The 21,836-nt window shown below is 32.0% G+C and overlaps 2 protein-coding genes across 2 annotated transcripts; one reads left to right on the plus strand and one right to left on the minus strand.

Annotated features, from left to right (window-relative positions):
• Nucleotides 1-9,408: 9,408 nt before the first annotated feature.
• On the plus strand, nucleotides 9,409-20,785 carry LOC134687065 (uncharacterized protein DDB_G0288805-like). The gene is made up of 2 exons (XM_063547029.1): nucleotides 9,409-9,619; nucleotides 20,076-20,785. Exons 1-2 carry the CDS (start codon nucleotides 9,487-9,489, stop codon nucleotides 20,723-20,725), a joined length of 783 nt encoding a protein of 260 aa, XP_063403099.1. The 5' UTR covers nucleotides 9,409-9,486; the 3' UTR covers nucleotides 20,726-20,785.
• LOC134687064 (uncharacterized) lies at nucleotides 14,419-17,144 on the minus strand. The gene is made up of 3 exons (XM_063547028.1): nucleotides 17,046-17,144; nucleotides 16,227-16,422; nucleotides 14,419-15,560 (listed from the first exon to the last, which is right to left on the minus strand). Exons 1-3 carry the CDS (start codon nucleotides 17,046-17,048, stop codon nucleotides 14,554-14,556), a joined length of 1,206 nt encoding a protein of 401 aa, XP_063403098.1. The 5' UTR covers nucleotides 17,049-17,144; the 3' UTR covers nucleotides 14,419-14,553.
• Nucleotides 20,786-21,836: the final 1,051 nt, after the last annotated feature.

Raw genomic sequence — 21,836 nt, forward strand, 5'->3', positions numbered from 1 at the left:
AATACTAGTACTGATATTGTTTGATAAAAAATTGCTGTATTAAAAAAAGAAAAAGACACAAACATGAAAAAATCAATAACTTTTGTCTGGGATTTTTATCATTCCTTGTGTATAATGTCAACATCTTGATTCAGTCTGGGGTTCTTTTCTAGATTTTATCATTGAATATATGTTTGAATATATGTTTTTTTTGTTGATCTAGGTCCCGGTGGGGACGAATCATTGGCTGATGTGTTATTTCGACACTTAGATAACATAGTGTATGCCGTTATCGCAGTAGTTGCACCACAGCCACCACCACCACCAGATCCACCTAATCCACATTTCTAAAGATATCGTCAATTGATCAGTGCCTTCTCGTGCATTTTAACAAACATGTTGGACATACATAATAAATGAATGACAAATACCAGTTATAGAACTTGTCAAATTGACATGCATATATGTAACTAACAGTATTTGTATTATTATCTTATGGTTAATTGTTTGTACCATAAATTGATATCGCTAAACGTGAGCATTTAATTTCGCGTTCATCGTTTTTTGCTAATGTATCTATCATAAAGATTCTTGTTTTTTGTTTCACCAAAAGTCAAACCCATGGTATTCGTTTTAATTGTTTTTCTTTTGTTCATGTAGGAAATTTTCATACCAACATTGAAGTGCAGTTTGCTTATAATTGTTAAAAGTGAGGTGGTGGTCTACAATTGCTTACATCCACGTCTTCTGGTCTCCGCTTGAAAATTGTCTCAATGTCAATTGTTCCAAATCTTTTTATTGAACTATAATTCAAATTATGTTGTTTCTGTTTCATTAATTAACAAGTAAATATGACTTTTAAACTCGAGTCCTGAAAAGAACCGAATCACAATGACAATACATAAAAATGCTGAAATTAACCTTTTTCATATATATAAAGTTCAAAATATCCCACATTTTAACCTATTCAATAATTGATATTTTACACGAGCTTACTTTTCATACGGTTTCTACTGAACGCATGTTTATTTTGGTTAGGTGTTAATAAGAAAATAAAAACGATACAAGGAAAAACAGGTTCATTCAATTTAATATTTGAAAAAGTGTTGGTGTATGAAAGACTGGGAGGATTTCCTTCTCAAAAGATCTTTTTCGTCTCTCAATCAGGCTTGCTAAGACTGAGACCAGTCACCTTATTATTTGTAACGTGGGTTATGGCGTTTTATGACAGAATGTTTTTTACTTATACTTGTAATTTTTTTTTTAGCAATTATCCAAGTTTTGTTGATGTTATTTCTATTTGTGTGGACGAAAACCCTTACACAAATCATTCAAAAGGTGTTACTGGTCTGACCTATGTAATATTTTCGCAATTCACGCGAGTGATGCAATCAATCAAATTGGCTGATGAATGTGTCAAATTAGCATTACATTTTATATATATGATAATCACCATATCAGGTGGCATAGCTTTTGGGTATAAAAATGAAATGTCTAAATATATTCATATCATTGAGACTAAGAGTAGCCTAGTGCTATGGGCTAAGATATCGGCAAATTTCCTACAGACTGATGAAGACTTGGTGATTGGGAACGTGTACATCCCTCCTGAAAATTCGCTGTACAAAATAACCGATTCATTAAACGAACTAGAGCAAGAGTTGTTGAAACTTTCTGTAAACTATAAATACATTATGCTTGTCGGAGATTTTAATAGCAGAACTGCTTCTGATATTGATTTTTCAAATATTGTAAATAGCAAACATGATATAGTTAGTGATTCAGATTTATGCTATGATTACTCAAATGCTTTACAAGAGTTAAATATGTTAAGTATTAGAAAAAGTAAAGATATATCGAAACACACTTATGGAAACGCTTTACTTGATATTTGTAAAAATAACAATTTGTTCATTTTGAATGGTAGAGTGAATGGTGATAAAGAGGGAATATTTACATGTAGAAGTTCTAGTGTTGTTGACTATTTTATTTGCTCATTTGAATTATTAACCCATGTTGTAAATATGCATGTAGATACATTTTCGTCTCTTTACTCAGATGTACATTGTCCATTGACACTTTTGTTAAAATTTAAAATTGAGCAAAATGCTATAACAAGTGGTAGTGAAAATATAAAGTTAAAAAAGTGGGATAATGCAAAAAAAAACAGGTTTCATTGAGAACATTGATGGAAATAAGATTACAGGATTAGAAAATGAATTAATGTTTTTGCAATCAAGTGTTATGTCGCAAAATTCTGTAAATAAATTGTCCGAACATATAAATGATATACTTTTGGAATCAGCAGAAAAGGTACTTGGTACTTGGTACCATTACTTATAACACGAAGGTTAAAAAGAACACAAAGGAAAGCAAACCATGGTTTGACAAAAAATGCTGGGAGCAAAGAAAGTGCTCACGAATTGCAAAACGACGATATAAAAACAACAAAACATCAGATAATCATGTTCAAATGAAAGATGCAGAGAGAAAGTATAAAAAGCAGATGGATTGTTCTATACAAGAGTATAGAAAGAATTTTAGAAAAAAGATGCAAAATTTAAAAAAAAACAGTAACTCTAAGGAGTTCTGGAAAATTTTGAATGAAAAAAGAGAAAAACGTAGTCCAAATATTTCCATCGATGTTCTCTTTGATTTCTTTAAAGACTTGAATTCGTCGGATTCAGTGGACGATATCCCTGTTTCGCAAGTACCAAACCAGTTCAATGAAACTCTTAATAGTATCATAACAGAAAAAGAAATATTTAATTGTATTAAAGATTTAAAAAATGGAAAGGCGTGTGGAGATGACAAAATTGTTAACGAATATATTAAAAGCACATGTCATATTTTTATGCCTATATATGTTCAATTTTTTAATATTGTTTTCGATTCTGGTAAAATTCCAGAAGCATGGTTAGTTGGTAACATTATTCCTTTTTTTTTATAAAAATAAAGGTGATACAAAAAAACCAGAAAATTATAGACCTCTCACAATTCTTAGCTGCATGGGAAAGATATTTACTTCAGTTTTGAATTCAAGACTATCCACTTTTTTGGAAAATTTCTTATTGTTAAATGAAAATCAATCAGGATTTAGAAAAGGCTATTCAACCATAGATAGTATTTTTGTCCTACATATTCTTTTTGAACTATTGAAGATGCGAAAGAAAAAACTTTTTTGTGCATTTATAGACTTTGCAAAAGCCTTTGACACAGTTTGGCGATCTGGTTTATGGCAAAAACTTTTGGAGAATTTTATCAGTGGAAAAATGTATGATACCATTGTAAATATGTATAGTAACATTAAATCAAGAATTTTTGATGGTAGTGTATTTTCAGAGTATTTTCCGTGTAATGTCGGTGTACGTCAAGGCGAAAGCCTCTCACCTTTATTATTTTCTCTGTATATTAATGATCTTGAACATTTTTTAAAAGAACAAGATGTAGAAGGGTTAAAAACAGTATCCGATGATATAGAAATTGAACTAGACTACTATTTAAAATTGTTTCTGATTCTGTATGCAGATGACACAGCTCTTTTGGCAGAGTCAAAAAATGACTTACAAAAGCAGACAAAATGATAGAAATTATTATAAATTAAGGAATGTATCTCCCTCGTGCAAAGCTCTGATTTCTTTCACGGATTTGGCTATACTTTTTGGACCTTTTGGATTATAGCTCTTCTTCTTTTATATAAGCTTTGGATTTCAAATATTTTGGCCACGAGCATCACTGAAGAGACATGTATTGTCGAAATGCGCATCTGGTGCAAGAAAATTAGTACCGTTAATTTTATTTACTACCACTGGGTCGATGCCTCTGCTGGTGGACTATTAGTCCCCGAGGGTATCACCAGCCCAGTAGCCAGTACTTCGGTACTGGCATGAAAATACGGATTTTTTGTGTTATTAAAGTTTGCTGTTACAAAATGATAGAAATTATTATAAATTAAGGAATGTATCTCCCTCGTGCAAAGCTCTGATTTCTTTCACGGATTTGGCTATACTTTTTGGACCTTTTGGATTATAGCTCTTCATCTTTTATATAAGCTTTGGATTTCAAATATTTTGGCCACGAGCATCACTGAAGAGACATGTATTGTCGAAATGCGCATCTGGTGCAAGAAAATTAGTACCGTTAATTTTATTTACTACCACTGGGTCGATGCCTCTGCTGGTGGACTATTAGTCCCCGAGGGTATCACCAGCCCAGTAGCCAGTACTTCGGTACTGGCATGAAAATACGGATTTTTTGTGTTATTAAAATTTGCTGTTACAAAATGATAGAAATTATTATAAATTAAGGAATGTATCTCCCTCGTGCAAAGCTCTGATTTCTTTCACGGATTTGGCTATACTTATTGGACCTTTTGGATTATAGCTCTTCATCTTTTATATAAGCTTTGGATTTCAAATATTTTGGCCACGAGCATCACTGAAGAGACATGTATTGTCGAAATGCGCATCTGGTGCAAGAAAATTAGTACCGTTAATTTTATTTACTACCACTGGGTCGATGCCTCTGCTGGTGGACTATTAGTCCCCGAGGGTATCACCAGCCCAGTAGCCAGTACTTCGGTACTGGCATGAAAATACGGATTTTTTGTGTTATTAAAATTTGTTGTTACAAAATGATAGAAATTATTATAAATTAAGGAATGTATCTCCCTCGTGCAAAGCTCTGATTTCTTTCACGGATTTGGCTATACTTTTTGGACCTTTTGGATTATAGCTCTTCATCTTTTATATAAGCTTTGGATTTCAAATATTTTGGCCACGAGCATCGCTGAAGAGACATGTATTGTCGAAATGCGCATCTGGTGCAAGAAAATTAGTACCGTTAATTTTATTTACTACCACTGGGTCGATGCCTCTGCTGGTGGACTATTAGTCCCCGAGGGTATCACCAGCCCAGTAGCCAGTACTTCGGTACTGGCATGAAAATACGGATTTTTTGTGTTATTAAAATTTGTTGTTACAAAATGATAGAAATTATTATAAATTAAGGAATGTATCTCCCTCGTGCAAAGCTCTGATTTCTTTCACGGATTTGGCTATACTTTTTGGACCTTTTGGATTATAGCTCTTCATCTTTTATATAAGCTTTGGATTTCAAATATTTTGGCCACGAGCATCGCTGAAGAGACATGTATTGTCGAAATGCGCATCTGGTGCAAGAAAATTAGTACCGTTAATTTTATTGACTCTTTGTATAACTATTGTGAACTTTGGAAATTGAAGGTTAATGTAAATAAAAGTAAAATTGTAGTTTTTTCAAAAGGTAGACCATTATCAAATATAGAATTTAAATATAATAATACTGTTTTAGAAATTGTAAATGAGTTTACGTACCTTGGTGTTATTTTTTCTAGAACAGGAAGTTTTTTCTAAGGCAAAAAAGGCACAAGCAGAAAAAGCCAAACACGCTATGTACGATGTCATCCGCAAAGGTCGAAAACATAATTTATCTATAGAATGCCAACTCGATCTTTTCGATAAAATCGTTAAGCCTATTTTATTGTATGGAAGTGAAGTTTGGGGAGTCGGCAACATTTCTGTTATTGAAAGGGTCCACCTTAAATTCTGTAAAATTTTGTTAAATGTAAAGAAGTCAACGCCAGATTTCATGATTTATGGAGAACTGGGAAGATATCCTTTGGAAATTGATATCAAGTTGCGGATTTTAAATTACTGGTCGAAACTTATTTGTGGAAAGCAAGAAAAACTTCCTGTTATTCTATATAAATATGCATATAAAAAGTATGGGAGGAGTATTCCATGGCTTAATAATATAAAATCTATTCTAGATAGTTGTGGACTGTCATATGTTTGGAATGCACAGTACGTTGTTAGTAATACATGGTTATATCATAAGGTTAAAGTTTGTGTTGTAGACCAATTCAAACAAAATTGGCACTCTATCTTATTAGAATCGCCAAAAGCTATTAATTATCGTCTATTCAAAGATAATGCTGAAAGAGAAAACTATTTTAAGATACTAGATGATAAAAATATTATTACTTTTTGTAGATTCAGGATACTCAGTCATAAACTTCCTATTGAAACTGGAAGGTGGAAAAATATACCTAGAGAAAATCGAAATTGTAAACTTTGTAATTCAGGAGATATTGGGGATGAATTCCACTATATTTTTAATTGTTCGAAATTTAATCATGATAGAGAAAAAAAATTGAAACCATATTAACTAAATAGACCAAACATATTGAAATTTCATGATTTGATGAATACTAGAAACATCAGTATGTTGAATCATTTGTGCAAATTTATCAAACTGATTAATAAACAGCTGGACTCTTAGGGGAAACATTGTTAAATATATTTTTTGATATAATATTGTATACATGCATAATGTGTTTTTTTTTATATTACATGAAGCTGGAAATATTTTTTCCAGTTGTAGATCATACATTTGTATTAATTCTGACTTTATGTTATATTATAAATTTTTATAATATCTCTGTACCATGGATTTTGGTTTATGAGAATAAAGATATATACCAACAACGTCTGTATATACGAATGTATAACAAATTATGTACATGTGAAAATTATAAACTATCAGTTGTTATAAACGACTAAAAAGATTGATTAAAAAAATATCATGGTGTATTTGACGTTTAATTTTTTTGTTACTTAAGAATTAAATGCTTCTTTTTGTAACTTCATTGGGGTGTAAACGCTTTGACCGATGTACATTTTCCATGAAGCGCGGAAGCGCTTCATACTTAAAATGTGCGCAAGGTAAACGCTTTTACAACCCTATCAGGTTACAAAAAGAATTCAGTACTTATAATTACATTTTTTAGCTATGTTCATGAAAACTCGAATCTTATAATTGTTTTGTTTAATCCATCTGTGCACTTTATTGTGGGACCACGTGTTGTTATGAATGAAAAGTTTTATTGAGTGATGCAATTGCTTTCGGAATAACACGTGATGTGCAGTTAGCCAATCAGAATAAAGCATTATGATAAAACATACATCTAATGTAATTATTGTGATATGACATTATTTAAATAAAAAAATCACTATCGCGAACAATAGATGAAACATATAAATGTATACCCTTGGAACAAAACAAACTAAGTAGTGAAAAATGGCAGTCAATCAAGGACAAATATAAAAATAAGGGTGCTATAAACAGTTTCGTATACAAAAAACTAGGGGTAATTCCCCGACTAAAAATAGACATGGAACAAAAGTATCATGTTTTTGTATTTGATTGTAAAAATAAGTTAATTCGCTTCAATTAAAACAGGTTGAAACTAAAATATTTTTTTTTAAATTAGATTAAATACACATGTTTTGAGGGGAGACAAACTGTAAACATCCTGGTTTTTTTTTTTGCAGTGAAAAGTGCACCCACTCTAGACTAGCTCTTTTCGGAGCAGGCGAACGTATCCTGAAGCATGAATTTTTAGAAAGACCAGGTAAAAACCTATGAAATTCATACAGTTTTGATTATGAAAAATGTGCATGTATCATGTCTTCATGGGTGTGCACATGGCCTGGTTTCATGTTTTTATGCATAGATTAGGTAATGTTTTCCCATTTTCTCTGGATAAAACTTTTTAGTACTATTAAAAGTACAATTTATTTTTATTTCATTCTAAACTAGAGAAAATTCTGATTCTTATGATATCTAGTTTTATACAAGTATCTTTATTAACATTAACACCACTAAGGGTCAATCATAAATGGTCCCTCAAAATATGACGTCATAGAAAAAAAACCTGTTGATTGCACCCTAAGGAGATGATGTATGATTGGCAATGAGACAACTAATGTTCACATGTGAATATAAGCAATTGTAGGTAACCATACGTTATTAAACAATGACAAAACCCCATATAGTTGGCTATAAAAAAAAAATTGACATAAAAAACTTAGTTTACTGTTACAAACCCCCCCCCCCCCCTCCCCCCCCCCGCTATCCTTGGTGGTAAAACAGTACAGCATAAGAACAACCTATACACTAAAGTTGAAAAGAGCGTATCTAATTTGATCGGACAAAAAACATAGACCAGAAATGGCAGCATAAATATACATCTTGTGATGAAAATAAACTGATTTGATGAGGCTTTTATTGTGCTGCTAGTGGTATCTGTACCTATGATTTCAATATAAACAAGGATCAGGCGTAGAAGATATATATTGTGTATAGTCACATGATTTATATGTCCATTGGTAGATAGCATACATAAAAATTCATATCAATCGAAGACTCTTATAATAGATCGTTTTGTCATAAACATGTTGAGCCATGCAATCTAGTATTGGACCATCAATACCATAACTTTCGAGTTTGGCTAACAGTCCATTGTGCGGGACCGGTTCCAAGGCCTTAGAGCAATCTAGTATTATATATCTGTCTGTAGGCCTTTGTCATGAAGTTTATGTTAGATGAGTGCGGATCTCCATAGATCAAGGAACTGTTGCATGTACAGTCGGTATTGCCAATGTTATTTCAACTGATCGGGCGGAGTTAACGTTTTAATCTGCATGAGGACAGTCTATTTGAAGATGTGTTTCATAAGAATACTGACCGTTATAATTATAATTGATTTCTAATTACTATCAGTGTCACCAAACGTATATATAAATGAACCGAGTGTATGATCGATATAGGACGAATACTGGACTCTTCATTCATGTGTTTATCCCGCAACACCTGTACAACAAATGGAAGTGTTTAATGACCCTGACTGGCTATACAGCCCTTGCACGGTCGGCTCGGTGCCCGAAGGCGATTGATGAGCTATTTGTATATCGATGGACCAGTCTTAAATAAGCGAACCGGTTATAAACCCCGTCCAGTCAAGTGAAATAAATCAAGTAATACCTGGCCAAAAGTATTCGTCACCTGCATTTTTTTGCTATATATTTCATACAAAAACACACTTTCTAAAAAAAATATTTTAAATAAAATTGAGAATGGAATCAGAGACATATGTCTCTGATGGAATGAATGCATTTATTGTTGGATTTTTACCAACACCAAAATATTAAAAGACGAAAAATTGTCTAAAGCATTTTTTTTTATTTGGTGATAGCAAGGAATTGTATATTTAAATTTAAATATACAATTCCTTGGTGATAGTTTTGTCTTCATGTGTTTTTGTTTTCTCTCACGGCGATGTGAACACATACTAAAATTTTCGAAGTAGTCTCAGATTTGATTGAATATATAATAGCAAATTTCTCGGAACAGAAAATTATATTTGTGTTTTAAATTATCTTGTGAAAAAAATAAAATTATCCACAATAAAATTCGAACCAAATAAACAATTAAACCTGTGACAATTCTGCGTCTGTTGGTACCAAATTGATAAAAATCAGACACTAAATCAAACTTGTTCAAACATTTACTTGGACTTAATTTCTAACTCGAACTCGAACTCACTTGTGTTTTTTTTCAGGGGAGGTAACCATATTTCCCGCCAACCATCTATTTCACATCTGCTGCGGATAATATTTTGACACCATGGCTGCATTATGGTTCTGGAAGATGCATATGATGCATTTAAATAGAAAACCACATTTGTTGAAGATAGAGTATGCCCGATCAAGTAGATCGCAGTGTAAATGGTTATTGGGTTGTGATAAAATAGCTGAAGGTACTTTCTAACTTCGAAAGATTGTTGCAGTCACGGGGGGGGGGGGGATTTAAAAAAAACACCCCCCATTCATATATTGAATAATTGTGAAATCCCTATCTATACATATATTTCACAGCGAAATCATAACCCATTCATATATTTATGACCCATTGATATATCACAATCGGTCAATTACTACCTATTGATATATTTCCTCGGTAAAATTGCACCCCATTGATATATTTGACGGATCAAAAAAAGGATCCATTCCAGCGGCACATATGTATATACCTTTATATAGGAAGAGACCCCCCCCCCCCCCCCCCCCCCCCCCCCCGTGGTTGCAGTTCTCAGAGGGTGGTTAAAAAAGGGGGGTGCTTGCACGGAAAAAAACGTGAAATAAGACATAATTTCACGGTGACCGTAAAATAATTTCTTTCATGATCGTTGCACGAAAAATAAAGACTGATGTGCAGAACCTTTTCTGACTGAGTCACTGTCTTCTTGTTTATATAATATCTGTTTATATTGATATAAATTCTCAGATCTCCAGTGACATCACAACATGTAACTGACCAATCAATGATTAGCATTTTTGTTATGTAAACAATGTTGAGAGGTGATGCGGATAAGAATCCTCTAGATTTTCCATAGACTTATTGCAAATTAATTTAATTGATAAATATTGTTACCAGTTGAATATAGTTATTTAAGTAGCAGTCCATGTAAAAACCAGACAAAAGGTGATATACCAAGGTAGTGGGAATTTTATAAATTTTTCAGAGAATGTTCCTTAGATAACCAAAAAGAAAAAAAAATCAAACAAAAAAGCTGGAAAGCAACAGTTGCTAGGGAATTCGCTTATTGATATTTGCCTAACAACAGTAACAAATTGCTCAAAATTTCTTCTGAAAATGCTCCAATTTAAAGAAAAGAATTATAAATCTTGCAGAAGATGCAATTATTAGATATATATTTTTTTACAGACGGTATACTTCCCTTAATTAAATTTGAACATCAAATTTGGATTTGTGTAAACATAATCATATATAACTAGGTCGTTTGAGGTAACACTTTAAAGGAATTTTGATAAAAGGTAACAATACCTTAATTTTTCATTTTTTAGATTAAAATTTGAAAAAAAGCCAGACCTGTACATCTGAAACACCTATATATCACGAATAATCAACCTTATCACAGAAATTTTTCATTAATTTTTTTTGGGGATTTTAAAAGGTCAAAGGTCAAAGGTTAAAATAAAAAATGTCCAAAAAACATAAAAATCACACTGAAAGCAGTTTTTTTCCCCTAAAATTGTTTCAATTTATGGTAGATAAATGCATACATGGTTGCATAATATCAGGACCCTAATGTTCTTACTTTTCTTAATATTATGACCTTGACCTTTAACCTGAAGGTCATTTTTTTTTTACTTTTTAGAGTTTTGAAAGCCTTTTTGACAGATTTGTTTACAACTTTTCAACTATTCTCAATATCATGTGTGTTATAATAAATTATTTTTGTGAACATGGCTTGCAGCTATATATCACCTTCACCTTTGACTTAAAGGTCAAATTATTTTGTTTTTTTAATATGACACTCTTCCAGCAGAAATATCTTGATTTTGTGCAGGTTTTTGATATTTGCAATCTAACGACTTTCTTATAACTTGTTTTGCACCTCTGCCAACATGACCTTACACAAAAGACTGCACACAAAAGAACATAAATGGAGAATCCCCCCATATAACGTTATAAACTGGCATAACTGATGACCAATTAAGCTGGCACAACCAAAAGTCAAACATAATCTGTGATTTATGGTAATATTATAAAGCAATGTGTATAAGTTTCATAACAATTGGTTGAGGAAAACTAAGAAGATAACAGTTACCAACTTTTTGATGTACAGACTTATGTTAATATAGATCAACATGGTTAAATTTAATGCCTTGTCACCTAGCGGTACCTATATGGTTGATTTATATGTCTGTGGGAGTTTGTCCCAGCCATCAAACAATATATTCTAAAAGTATTTTTTTCTGTCACCTTTGAGAAACCTTGTTTCTACTGTTATATCTACACAACACACAGCAGATTATTTCCAATATAACCTTTATTTGGAACACCTTATATTCAGCAAAACAGGTATTGATGACTGTGAATTTTAATTAAAAAGTAAAACATAATAGCAGTCATCCAGTTTCAAAACATTTATTTGTGATAAAATAACTACAAATAGATTTTCCACACAGGGCCTATGTACGACTCATTTGGATTAGTTACATATATAAACACAATTTATATACTGCTTATTTAACCCTAATAATTTACCTTTGTTTTATTAAAACAGAATGCAATTTACATCGTGAGTAAGACGACCATTTTCCCTTCCTGAAACCAGCTTTTTTTATTCTAGTCACTTGATATATGCCTATTGGCATACATTTTAGGTTTTTTAATTCAAATTTAAAACTTACTTGCTTTAAATAACACAGATAATAAGAAAAAATTACACACTATACTTGGATTTGGATTGTGGTTTGACACAGATGAATGTGTAACTTCTATTAATAATAAAAGGAATACACATACATTTACATATTGCTATATTAAACTGAAAGTACAGTTAAAATAAAAAATGATTAGAGTTATCTCCCCTTGCATATTTTAAGGAAGTATATGGAAACAAAATAAAGTAACTACATCTATATCAAGTAAGTTAATTATCTCCCTTTAAATATTTCAGATCACGAATATCTTCCTTTATGCACATTCTATGGTCATGAACTTCAACTGTGTAAAGTTTCATTAATATTGCTACAGTCATTTAGGAGGAGTTGTGCTTACAAGACCTAATGCCACATATTGTGATATTTAAACTTAATAATTTCAATTATCTCCCTTGAAAAAAACATCTGATAAGAAATATCCTCCTTCCTCATGTCTAAAGATGTATCCAACATCTGTGTAAAGATTCATCAACATTGATTAATCCATTTAGAAGAAGGTGTGCTTACAAGACTTGTTGCCATTTATTGCTATAGTTAACAAAGTCAATTCAATTATCTCCCTTGAAATAATTTCGACGGGAAATATTTTCCTTCATGAACATCCTCAGGTTGTGTACTACAATCATATCAAGTTTTATCAATATTGGTCCATCCATTAGGAAGATGTTGTGCATGTATACGAGACTTATCAAATGTATACACCCCCCCCCCCCCCCCCCAAAAAAAAACGAATTCTGAACAAGAGTGGACACACTGAAATGTCTCGCCTGTTCTAGTGTTCATAATATAATTTATGTTGAAAGTATAAAAAAGCATTGTATACCACAAGCATTAATTAACTGTACTTGAGAGGAAGGCGACACAAAAATCACATCATGAGGAAGATGTGTACTAAGTTTCAAATTGATGTTGCTCTAACTTCATCAAAAACCACCTTGACCAAAAACTTAAACTTGATGTGGGATGGAAAATCAAACAAATACACTATTGTAGATAAAAAAAATGTTTCATTATAGACTTGTTTTACTTAAAAGCAGGTGTATTTTTTAAAATAAATAAGTTACTATTTTTAAGGCAGAGTGCCCATATTCATTGTATTTGGCTTGTCTTTTATTCATGAATTTCTTCTGTGAATTAGGTTAGAGTTTTTTTAAATATAAAAAAAGAAGGTAAATAGTTTTGGCAGATTTTACAGTATTGTGTTCTGTCTCCTACTTTCATGTTGCTAACGTGACAGAGACAAAAATGAGTAACATTAGCGACATTTGGACATGTCACATGAGCAACAACATCTTTAAAAGTTAAAATGTATGCACACAGTGATGTTTAATATATGCCTGGAGTAATAAAATTGTACAGTCTGGTTTAGAATTTCTAAATATACAGAATGTCATTTGTAGGTGTACTTTATATCAAATGAATACACAAGAAACCAATTCGTAATAGTAACATTAGCAACATCTACTATCATGACATTACGCTTTGTTGCGAACGTCTTTTTGATGGACGGAATACATTTAAGGTCCTCTTGTAACAATATTACATACAACTGACCTTCTTTGCTTCCCCATCATGTGAAGGAACTGACTCCGAATCTATTTCTGCAAAGGGCGATATCGTAACTCCTATACAGGAGAGTTACAGATCTAAATATATGTTGCTCACGTGACACTGATTAGGACGGAAACCTCGAGCAGTAACGTTCGCAAAAAATAAAACAGCCAATGATATTGATTCCTCCAGTCCTTTGACCCCCTTACGTCATCCAAATTTAATATGATTGCTATTTTCAATTATTTATAAAACCCGGGATAAAAATAACTACAATGGCCTGTCTGAGAACCAACAAGAAAATTGCGATCGTGACATACCACAATGGACGGAAAAGATGTGACGTTAGCAACAATATTATTAAATTACCTTTTTTAGCCTTTACCAAAAAAAATCTGCCTTAAAGTTATGATTAAAACACAAAAGAAGACTTTTTATTAAAATATAAGTCCATGTTATTAGGCTCAACTTATAAATAATACTTCAAAATTCCACTCCAAATAAGCTGGATGTCAGTAAAGTAGGTCATGATGTCTATTCCATGTCCAATATTTTGAAATTGAAAACCCTCTAATTCTAACAAAAAACACAAACACAGAGTAATTTTTATTTTTATTTACTCAGAAAGACACATTTTATTCAATAACATAATGCATTACTCCATTACACAGTCTGTTTCACAGTTTCAGCAATTGCTTTTTTGATGGATACAAAAAAACAATAATTCCTTCTTATTGTAAAATCTGCCTTTTGCTCCATGGATCAGTATTTCAGAAAAAAAACATTAAACTTTGATTTATCATAGCATGTTATCTAACCAAAAGTGATTAACAGCAAAAATATGGCACAAGCAAATTAGGGGCCTAAACTACATGATTAAAAAAGTTTTTCACAATAATTGTTCAACAGCATCAGCCTTGTTTAAAGCAAGAATAACAGCATCAAGATCTTGGTCAATATCTGCAATTGGTGTTTTACATCTCTGCATAACAGCCAATTTGGAGAAAAAGGATGCAATCTGTCCAAGTTCTAAATATTCTTTAGGGGTGAACCTTTTGTTTCCATTTTCATCCCTTGCCACTCTCATGTCCCTGACAACAGTTAAAGGATTAGCTTTAATTCCACTTCTTTCACCTTCTTCAAAAATGTTGCTCAAGTAAGATTTTACATTGTCTGAAAATCTTACAACCTTTCTTTCCTTCTTTAAGGCCCATCCCATTATTTGTTCATTGGCGCCTTGCTTTAACCCAGTCTCACATCTGAATTTGATTGTGTCTTCAGTTAGGTTAAAGCACGACTCCTTCCATCTCAATTTAATATCATTAAAGGTGCTTCCTTTATGATCTTGGTGTTCATGGTTGCCTAGCAGACAATGGTTGTTCATGTCACTGTACGATTCAAAATACAGTATACAGCCAATTTCTGGACAACTGATGTTAAATGACTCTGAATCTGTCTGTTTTGGCATAGTTGGTTTTTTTATAATACCATCAGGTTGTGTAGGAATTGTAAAGTTTGCATGGACATCAACATTCAATTCTACATCATTTAAAGTACTATTTATAGAAATCTTCTTCCCATTTCCAATTTCAAATGCCTTCCAGGCTGTTATTGTGTCATCGTTGTTGAATCTGACATTTGAAATCTTTGTAATTGCCTTAATAGGACAGGTGATCTTCTTAACGAGAGAATTAGGATCTACAGCTACATATGCTGCTTGGCAGGATGTTACTCCACCATGTTTGTCAATGGCCATTTTCATATCTGAGGCAGTTAAAACATCACTACCAGATGCAGCTGATCTTCTGATTTTCCCTCTCATATGGGCAATCTTTGCGTCACAATATGATTTACCATTTTGTGGCTCACTATAGTCATACCGTGCAATTGTTATGCCTAAAAAAATAAAAATATACATGTACATTGATTCAACTTTTAAAATGACACCAGAGTTGAAGTGTGTTGACAAGCTTTCAACATAACAGAGAACTTCCACACAAATTTTCAAAGCATAAATATCTCCATATTATGTGTTTATAGTATAGTATGCAGTAGATGATAGTTCAAATTTTGAGACACTTGTATGTAAACAAATAACACTTTTAAAGTCATCAATGAACTAGCTATATATATATTATGGTTATTTCTGGCAATTTGTATATTTCCCTTTGATCCAACTGGCTTATATTTTCAAATATCAATGTACTGACTGTATCACTAAAAATATAGGCAATGCATTGTGTGACATAATAATTTGTGTTACCTGCGATTTCTGTCCCAAAAAGCAAGACTTATGGATAAAGTGATCTGGCAGCATATTAGTAATAGGTTAACTTTATTTTGTATGTGTGTACCTTGCAAGGTTCTCATACATGCACAGATAGACAATGGTTATTCTTATAGTGTATAATAGATTACCAATGAAATTATAAATGGTATTTATACCCTGGGATTTTAAAGTAAATTATATACTTTAAAACCCAGCTTTTTAAAGTAGATGATTATAGTGTTGTGGAGTTTGTCTATCTGAATTTAAGTGCAAAATGACATTATTTCTCGTACCAGTTGTTTCAGTGATCTTAGGTATAGCCAACCAAAGACTGCCACAATGGTAGCATCCTGCATTATCACTTCTCAAGTATACTGTGTTGATTCTGGGAAGCTGAATTTTTATTGTTCTTAAAGTGTGCTCTAACACGGAAGCTACTGCAACCCAATCTTGTTTAACTGCATCCATTGTATGTGTATATGTTCTTTGCTGCAAGTAAAATAAAAGGAATCTAAAAAAATATTTTACTAAAAAGATAATTCTATAAAGAGGCTCCTAAGAGCTTGTCATCTTTCACCGATAGTATTGAATAAAAACTGCCAGTTTATAGCAATATTTTAAAATTTTACTAGGCAACACACATACATATTTTGTGTGAGACAAACAAAGGTGCTTTAATATATCATTTATCTGATATTTTTGACAAATTTAAGCAATAGTTATTGGTGGTGACCATTTTTAATAGGTACTGGGGTCATCAACCTTAAATGTGGTAGTTTATTACATGCATGTTTTCATAGGTTTCTCAAAATTTTGTTGAAATTGGCCCCTTCAATAATCTTGATTTTTTTGTTAAACACACAGTTTGTTTATCTCCTGAATTGTTTTACATTGGCCTTATTGGGACCCTTTTCAGCTTACTTTGCTGAGGTGGCTAAGACTCTGTTAAAGGCTATAGTAGCCTATAATTGCTTACATTAACAACAATTGGTCTTGGATGGAGAATTATCTATAATTGGCAATCACACCACAAAGGAAAAAAAAATGAAATAAAACATAGGTGAGGTCTATGAAGTTCAACTGACTATATGCATTTTGAATAAGGAAATTACCATTAAATTCTGATTTTCATCTTTAAAAATACACACTGAAACATGCCAGTTAACTCCTTTTTGGCCAAACCAATCACTCTGTTTCTCACGAAATGCTAAAGGAAGAAATTTTAAAACTCTAATATTTTAATAATATTAAAGACACTATATAATATCTCCATTTTGATTTTTAACATACTATAACCTCTGGTTAAAAAATAATCGGCAATATAAATAATCAGTAATCCCCTTTAAATTAGTACTGAAATGTTTTTTATGTTGTATTTGCATAAATTGTCATGTTTAATGTGTTTGTATCTTGGAATACGCATTGTATCATATCGTCTCGTATTGTGTTTTCAACCGTCTGACGTTTTCGACCTAATTCTACTTTCACTTCCTGTATGCTGCGTATGCCCGCATGACGTCATATTCCGCTGCTATACTAAGTAACAATAGCAAATGATACCACGTGGGATGAACATTTTTCAAATAAAGTTATTATATTAAGTATTTACGTTTTTTTATTTGATATCACATTTTTGTACCCTTTTCATTTATACTAGTTTTACCTTCCAAAAGAATCGGTCTAAAATATACGAATTTTTCTAAACTTATGGCAGAGGTCTTTTTGCATGCAAAGTTAACTTCAAGGTCATTAAGTCACATAACTGTCAGGTGGTTAGTTGTAATACTTAAAGTTAATTTGAATACGGAAATACGCATGCTCCTTACAGCTTTTTACTGAAAAAATAAAATATCAGTTAAATTTTATTTACAGAAAAAACAGTGTCAGTGGAAATTACAGACAATACTCGCCAACCTCACTTCACAATGGATTAACCTAAGTATTTAACAAAAACATGAATGTATACAAGACCATACAAGTCTTCCAAAGTGCCTCATTCTGAAATGTGTACAACTTGTCCAAAAAAGACATCAAAATAATATTTTATATCTTACAGTTGTATATTTAACCATTTAATTCTTTAAGTCATAAGTTTGATCGCCTCTAACACTTTGATATAAACTTTGGTATCAAATTTAAAACCAATTCCAGATATGTACGACGTGTCGTTTTCCGACTTTTGACCCTTTTCTAGATAGGTCGAAAACACAAGACGCTTGTTTTTGTCAACAAAGGTGCCATCGATCTAATGAAGTCAAATGAAAAAATAAATTAAAGATCGAAATATATTTCCGATACAATTATTTTATGCACAAGTATACTAGCGACTCTCAAAATATTAGGTATGTCTATGTTCAAACATATAACAGGGAATTTCGGAAAAATATGTTAGTAGGTCGAAAATACAATACACAAGGATATGTGCTTTGTCCAATAAAATATTTGAATTAGAAATTCAAATAGATGAAAAATCTAGAGGATTCCAGATTGCATCACCCTCTGACAAATGTAAATGCCAGGATGTCCGGATCTGAGAATGGTTTAAGGCTTTTAAAAAAGTATTTTAACGATCCCTGCCAAGTGTTTGAATTTTATTTGCTAAATAAGCATTTTAAAATCATGATGCACATAAAATTAAATAAGCAGAACATGATGCAGGTAAAATTAAATAAGCAGAACACGATGCACCTAAAATTCACAGGCACTTGGGTATGCATCATTTACATGTATGATAAAAAAAAAAAAATTATTAAAATATTCAATTTTCTATATTTATAATGCATATCTATTACTTCTGTGCATGTCTCGCCTTGTTTCGAGTGATTTAAATGACTTTTTCTATCCACACTAAGAAAGAAAAAGGCAACTTACTCTACGCCATTTTTCTGCTATCTATAAATAACGAAATTGACCTACCTGGATTCCCCAACGATTTCTCTGGAAAACGTGCTTCCAGGCCGTCAGATTGCAGACATCGTTTATATTGATCAAATTGGTAATGTTTGTAACATTTTAAGTCCATCTCAAGCATATAATAAAAAGATTTTAACATTTTTCTATGTTTTCATATTTACGTGCCCGGAAGCTTACTGCTAAAATACAAGGGAAGTTACCTTTTCCCGGACTTTTGTTAAAGGGACGTAATTTTTTCAAGGACTTTTTCGGAACATCTCTAAGAGACATGGCTAAAAATAGAACACAGGACTAAGGGATAAAATGCAGTGTTTGGCTAATATCACTGAAACTAGAGCAAATCTGTCAAAGGGATAAATAGTTCATTAGGTTATAAAGATCTGTCCGCCCTGAAATTTTAAGACGAATTTAACAAGCAATTGTTGGGTTGCTGCTTCTGAATTGGTAATTTTATGGAAAAATTTCAGTTTTTGGTTATCTTGAATATTATTATAGATAGAAATAAACTGTAAACAGCAATAATGTTAGGCAAAGTAAGATCTACATATAAGTATAGGCATGACCAAAATTGTCAAATTTAGATTTATCTGCCCTGAAATTTTCAGATGAATCCAAAGTGTTGTGTGGTTGCTGCCCCTTAGTTAGTAATTTTTTTGAAATTTTCATACCTGCCAACTTTTCAAAATGTCCATGGTGGATTTGCGTGCAAAGTGGCTGTCATAGTCCAAAAAAAACTTCAAAAGGGCCTTCAAATACATTTTAATGTTTTTTTTTGTTGCTTCTTCATACTATTACAAGCCTAATGCCATTGTTAATTAATTGTTTTGTTTAAAATTGTGGACAAAATTGCTCTTTCAAAATTTCAATTTGAGAGCCTCCATAGGGGAAATCACCTGCAAAAAGTGACAGTTGGCAAGTATGAATTTTGCAGTTTTTTCTTTACCTTAGTTATCTACGGTAATAACTTTGATTTTTAACTTATTTTACATGATTTCCAAAGCATCAGTAAATACAGGTGAGCGACATAGGCTCTTGAAAACCTCCACTTTTCAATTACAATGTGTTACCAATTTTGATCTACATGTATAAACATGGAAAAAATTCTCAGTTTCACATGTATACTTTTTTCATACTTTCACTTGAAAGATGAAGTGGACCAATCTGAATAAATCGAAACTAAAATAACTTTCAGTTTCATTAGTTGATATAACAATTTTTTCTTTTCACAGGTGACCTTAGAATTGGTGTAGTTCATGATACTTGGCCTTGGACCCAATGGTTCCATTTTGACTGTTTTTGGGGAGATGACTTTGAAGAATTTTACAAGAACAATAGAGGTAAAGTGATAGGTGTTGCTATTGAGGATTTAATGGAGGGCTACAGATCTATAAGCGAGGATGATCAGAAAAGGGCAGTTGAATCTCTGGAAGAATGGATTGATATTTGTAAAACTTTTCACGGCGGGGATGAGGATTATGGCAATTCTGTTGCAATAGGAGTTGATAATCAGGCTGGGACATCCCAAAATAACGAGAATGGGAATAATAAAAACAAAGAAAATTTGCCTAACAACCAAAATGGGAATAAAACACCAGGAAATGATAATAATGGGAATGTCATATTAAACAAAGAAAATTTGCCAAACAACCAAAATGGGAATAAAACACCAGGAACTGACAAAAATGGGAATGTCAAGAATAAAGAAAATGTGCCAAAGGTCCAAAACGGGAATAAAACTTCTGGGAAGAAAGTGTTGATCACCAAAAGAGTTGCTGAAACTTCAACTGTAAATCAAGGGTTGAAAAGGGCAATTGATCCTGTTCCAAAAATACCTGAAAAGAAAATTAGAATCCTGAATTCATTTGTTGGATTCCTTTAGATATAGATAAAGATGTAAGATTTGGCCTGAATTAGAAATATTAAAATGTTTTTGAACTAACTTTTTTATGTAAATATTGAAAATGTTGTTAATGTATTAATTCAGTGATTTGACCTGACTGGACATGGTTTTCAACAGCTATATAAATGATTATCTTGTCTTTATACAATGTATTGTCACAATACTTATATATTTAGCTGCAATGAATATATTGATCACCAGTTAAATCATGGAAAACTGAATTGATCCTATATTTTCCAAGTGTAAGGAGACAAGGATTCTAGAGATTTAACCATGTGACTTTTCATATAAACTCATAATTTATATTATTGCAATATAATGTAATATTGAAGTCTCCATTTCCTAACAGAGCAATGAAATGACATTTGATTCAGATCACTTTTAAAGTTTTGCTATAAAATGATGATATTTGTGTTTAACTACTGTCTTCAGTTTATACAAAATATTTCAATCTTGATGCATCTGTGGACTCACCAGTTTTGGAAATGTGAATCTTTGTTAAAGCATTTCCTCTACAAATAATTATTGCAGAAGACAAGGGGAGATAATTTCTAAATTTTTGTCTACGTTTAAGAAATCTTTTTAAACTGTTATTTAATTTTTTACAATTCAATGAATACAAATAAATTATTGTAGATTGATTTTATTAACACAACAAACATGTGTACATCTTCTTTGATGTATACACCATTTGCACACTCTACATGCTCTAACTAGCCATCTTTGTTCAGTGTTTGTGAAAGTTGAAGTTCCTGACTAACGAAATTCAGGCAGGTCCTCCAATTTTGAGTGTATTTTGGGTTTCTGATGTCCAACTTAAAAGTTTAGGGTGGTATACTTATTCTTTTTTCAGGCCGGATGGAATAACATCCAAAAAAACTTGCAACTAAAATTGTTAATCATAGCAGCAAGTCTTATTTTAACATGTTTCTAAATGCTTGGAATCTATTTATGTTGTCACTTTTTTGTGAAACAGATTCTAGTATTTAGTATGCAGGTTCCATTGTATATTCATATCAGAGATAGAACCATATAATTATTGGGCAAATATTCCTCATCTAATTTATACATAAATGTGTGAAATAAATTG

The sequence above is a fragment of the Mytilus trossulus genome, chromosome 10 (genome assembly GCF_036588685.1).
Source record: "Mytilus trossulus isolate FHL-02 chromosome 10, PNRI_Mtr1.1.1.hap1, whole genome shotgun sequence".
NCBI classification, from domain to species: Eukaryota; Metazoa; Mollusca; class Bivalvia; order Mytilida; family Mytilidae; genus Mytilus; species Mytilus trossulus.